Raw genomic sequence first — 5,000 nt, forward strand, 5'->3', positions numbered from 1 at the left:
GGCTATACTCATTGCCCAAAGTAGACAAAGGACTTCATTACCCATACATCTACTGCAACTTAAGCACGTGACAACTCGCACTCTGTCGTAGTTTGACAGATTTTACTCTTTTGTTTGTCAAAATCCAGCGCGAAATTAAACACTTACTATAGCATTCCTAAACGGCAACGATAGTCTGTAGAGTAGCGTTACGTTTGATGAAGGGATTTCCTTAATGTTAAAGAATAATTTGGCCCTTGCTGCTAAAACGATGTACCCAGTTCATTGATATGTAGGCCTATGTTGTTCTAGCTATGAGAAAAGGCCAAGATTGTCTTAAGCACCGTTTTATTTTATTTCGGTATTGTCTTACCTCAACAATAGGCTACAGCTCCTTGAAAACAATCAGATATAACTCTATAAAATCTATAAAGTCTATAAAAATGTATTTTTATGTTGTATCTGGCTGCTTTGTTTGGCTGAAATGTAGACTATTCTTTTTTCATTTCAATACAATATATGATACAAACCTCAGTTTAGATAATCATATTCACACATTTGTTTTTGTCTAATTGACATGACCATGATAATTTATAATATAAAATTAATTTGCACCTTAAGCAAATGATAAAAAATCTTTCAGAATGCTTTCCATTCTTCAACTGCATCGAACTGCATCGAATCGCATCGCATCGAATCGTACTGAATCGTTTTTTATGAACATGTATCTTTTCTTGTATCGAATCGTGCCCATGTATCTAGATGTGAATCGTATCGTCTTTTACATGAGAGATTCACACCCCTAATGCTAAGCATATAGCCTTGACTCAAAACAGCTGTTAGGATTATGTCATTTTGATTTGTAAAAAATGTCACATGCAGCCATGCTTAAATTCTGCTCACTTCACATGTATTATATTATTATATTATCTGTAGGCCTATTCATTATTGAATGCTTACCTGGAATTATGTTTTTCTCTATCATCCTATTTTCAAAGCAGGCCTACCTGCAGGCATGTAATTGGGCTACAAGAATAGCATGTTTGAACGGACACTGCACTAGTCATTTTAAAGCAAGCACATGTATGGTGTAAATGTAATACAGTGGGTACTACATTTGATATTCCGCTTTTTGCCAAAATTTACTTACTGAAATACTAGATAGGGTAAACATGATCACTCACTCTCACTGCTGTTTTATAGTCACTTGTGTAGGTGTGTTTTGTACACATACATACTGTACACACACGCTCGCACACAAACACACAAACACACACTGAGGTCAGTAAGCAAGGCGGTGGCTGTAAGTAGAAGAACAGTAAAAGGAGAAGTAGGTGTCTGCTGTGTGATGTGTGTACCCTCATACACACACTTACAGACGCGCAGATGCACATATTTAGGGCCCCATCTTTTGCCTGCTGCATCAAAAGAAAGTCATGGACTAAAGTGAAATGGGCAGTGGATCTGCCTAGTAGCAAGACCTTGGGCTGTATTTTGGGCCACCAGCGCATGGCGTAATACTCGTTATTCACCCGCGGAAAGTTGAATTCGGTATTTTGCACGCTTATTTTTTAAGCATTGCGCCCAGGGGTGTGGCAATTAACAACCTAGGGAGGGCCCTGGCGCATTGTCTAAAAATCGCTATCATACACCACCTAAACCTGGTCAGAAGTCAATGGCGAGTTGTTCATATGCTATTTTAAGAGCGCATGTCAACAGTCATATTGGCAGGTGCACGCACCATCCTTCTATCATTCATGAACGCACACCAGCGCACGTCCATGCAAAGCATTACAAATTGCACGATTACAATGGGAAACATAATTAGAATAAAGATATTACGAAATACTGTACATCTCATGATGAGTAGTTATTCACCATCATTTGCAAATTGGTAATGACGGTTAAAAGTGATTAGGGGAGAGGCGAGAGACACGTATGGAGCACAGCTGAAGACGCACTGTCAAGAGATATAAGCAACTCCTCTGCAGGATAAATGTTGTTTTATTCAGTCATTTGAGCAACATTAGGGTAAGTGTTGTTTTTTCCAGCCTATGTTTTCGATGGTAACCCATTGTCAGTCAATAGTGAAAGTAACTGCATATAACTGTCTTGTCGTTGACTGACTCCTTGGTGAAGTTAGTTTCACTTTGCCAATGAGTTCAAATAATAGACGAGTGCAAATGCGTGAAGGCTATGCTAGATTTTAGTAAAGCATGGTTTAAGAATGACTATTCCATACGGTCTTGCAAGCAGCCTCCTTCAAATGCGCCGTTGAATGCCAAAATACCGATGCATTTATTTGACATATCGCGCGTTGCGCCGTTAAAGGGAATGACAGATGTCATTCTCATTGGTTTAAAATGATGTTACGCCCCAAACACACCCATATGACTGATTAAAAGGCCTAGGAACACCTTGTTACGCCATGCGCTCCACTTTTGAGAACGAAACCCCTCCCAATGTGAACTGGACATCCTACTAAATTTGAATAGACTTTTGACGAGTGACGATGCACTTTAGAATGTCATGATAGGGCCCCTTATAGTACACACTCCTGGCTCTTAAAGGGAATGGGAGATGGCACTCTTATTGGTTTAATGAATGTTATGCCCTTTTAAACCATGTGCCTGGCATCTGATTCCTTATTTATTGCACCATCAAACTAGCAAAAGTGGACTGGACACGCCCTAAATGCACTTAAACCATATGCTTCAGACCATGGGCCCTTACACACACCTACCCTGTGGTTGGGGGCTGCAACTGTGGACATACACACACACACACACACAGACAGACAAAGACACACACACACACATACACACACACACACACAGCCAAAGACACACACACACACATATACACACACACACACACACACACACACACAGACAGACAAAGACACACACACACACACACACACACACACACACACACACACCGACAGACAAAGACACACACACAGACAGACAAAGACACACACACACAGACACACACAGACAGACAGACAAAGACAATACACACACACACACACACACACACACACACACACAGACAAAGATACACACACACACACACAGAGACATACAAAGACAATACATACACACACACACACACACACACAGCTCGGGGATGCTGTGAGTGCTCATGTGCATGTGCATTCATTAACAGGGCCATGTCTGTTGCGGTTGAAACCACAGGCCTATCCCTTCGCTTTGAAGGGCCTTTGATGACCCAGTATAGATGAGAAGGCAGGAAGTATAAACTGCCTCTCTCGTCTGGTGTTTTGTAGTAATTAGCACCCAGGCAACGTCTAATACTGGCAGCCCTATGAAAGCCACCTGAATGTACCTCAGCCAAGGACACATAAATATACTTAAATTAGTGATCTCAGTGTTTTGGAGGTGAGGGGGTACATTGTGTAGGACCAGGGCCTACTGTACTAGTACACCAAGATGCTGTAGTATTATGTAGAATATGATGTTAACCACAGAAAGGAAATCATATATATGCCACAATGTACAATATGAGTGCAGTGGGTGTTTATGCAACAGGATGCAGCCTATGAGAGACAAGAGACAATGAAGTCCCAAAATGACCTTTACCTACAACTACCAACATGTACACCAACAGTCAGCATGGGTCCTCTGAGTGCTGAAAATAGCCCAGGAGAGTAATGAGGAGAGCTTACATTTACCGATTCAGTTGGACTTGGATCAGGTTGCCTTGAGTCAGTGTTGAATCAGAAAAGTGCCAAAAGAAGACATTGACATGAGCAGTTATATACCAATGTACCCACTCTCTATGCACCTACCTGTCTATACCTTTTACAAATCAATGCACCTATGTATCTGTATACAGTATATTAACGCCTCTGTCAATATCTACTTAGCTATACATATCTATACATATATAGCATCTATCTGTGTCTCTCTGTTAAATCCTACTGCTTCATATAATTGGGTGGATTTTTTTCAGAAATCCTTTTTACTCAAACAAAACCTTCTGAGAACAAGAAGGCTACTGTAGCAGTGTTAATGAAGGGTACAATGCTGGATTCGATGATTCTAACAACCCCCCCCCCCCCCCCCCCTTCTCCTGTCCCTTCTCTGGCTGACCCTCATCAGTAAGAAGCAGCCTAAGCAGAATGAGCAGCGACCGGGCAGCAAAGACCAGCAGGTGGCACCTGACCCAGTCCCCGTGGCCGTTGAGGGTGTTGATGACCGTAACCGTGGTGAGGAGGAGGAAGACGCCGACTACTCCACTGTCCAGGGCTTCCTGGAGCCTCCGCGGCCGGCCGGCCAGAGCGGTCAGCGCTCCCCCAGGTCGCCGTCCCCTGCCAACCTCTCCACGCCGGCGCCATCTCAGGGTCAGCCCCCTGGGGCTGAGGTGACGGCGATATCGTCGGTGCCGGTGTCCTCGGCTGTGCCGCCCGTACGTGCGGACGAGAACGACGTCTACACGGAGCCGCTGGACGCGCTGGCGGGGCCGGCTAGAGTGGAGCTGCCCGAGGACGTGGAGTCCGCCATCTCTCCCTATGCCTGCTTCTATGGAGGGCCCAGGGCTGCCCTTAAGACCGGTTGGCTGGACAAGCTCTCCCCTCAAGGGTAAGGCTCGCAATATCTTCACACACACACACACACACACACACACACACACACACACACACACACACACACACACACACACCAACCAAACAAGAAATGCCACATTTCCAGTTTGTTTTTGAATTAGATTTATTTGAAAGAAAACACCTTGAGTGTTGTGACAATGCCTATTTAATGTGTATACACCAATGGGTTATCATGTAAGGGATAATGTATTGTCCGCCGGTAATTATCAGAAAATAAGTCCCGACAGGGAGAACAGAACCCCGACGCGCAGCGGAGGGGTTTTGCTTCGACCTGAAGGGACTTATTTTCTGATAATTACCGGCGGACAATACATTATCCCGCTTATAACACGGTTACTTGCCAAAACGAGGAAAGAAACCTAACATAATGAATCTTAAAAAATGACGT

The 5,000-nt window shown here is 43.6% G+C and overlaps 1 protein-coding gene across 1 annotated transcript in view; it reads left to right on the forward strand.

Moving 5' to 3' along the window:
• Nucleotides 1-5,000, forward strand: part of arap2 (ArfGAP with RhoGAP domain, ankyrin repeat and PH domain 2) — a 79,104-nt gene that overhangs the window by 5,738 nt on the left and 68,366 nt on the right. Inside the window, exon 5 of the mRNA XM_076288404.1 lies at nt 4,107-4,586. Within this exon, the coding sequence (XP_076144519.1) occupies nt 4,107-4,586 (480 nt within the window). The remainder of the gene's footprint in view (nt 1-4,106; nt 4,587-5,000) is intronic.

Source organism: Alosa pseudoharengus, unplaced genomic scaffold (assembly GCF_046254945.1).
Source record: "Alosa pseudoharengus isolate Yale_2024_CS ecotype anadromous, Long Island Sound unplaced genomic scaffold, YU_APseudo_1.1 YU_APseudo_1.1_scf_17, whole genome shotgun sequence".
Lineage (NCBI taxonomy): Eukaryota > Metazoa > Chordata > Actinopteri > Clupeiformes > Clupeidae > Alosa > Alosa pseudoharengus.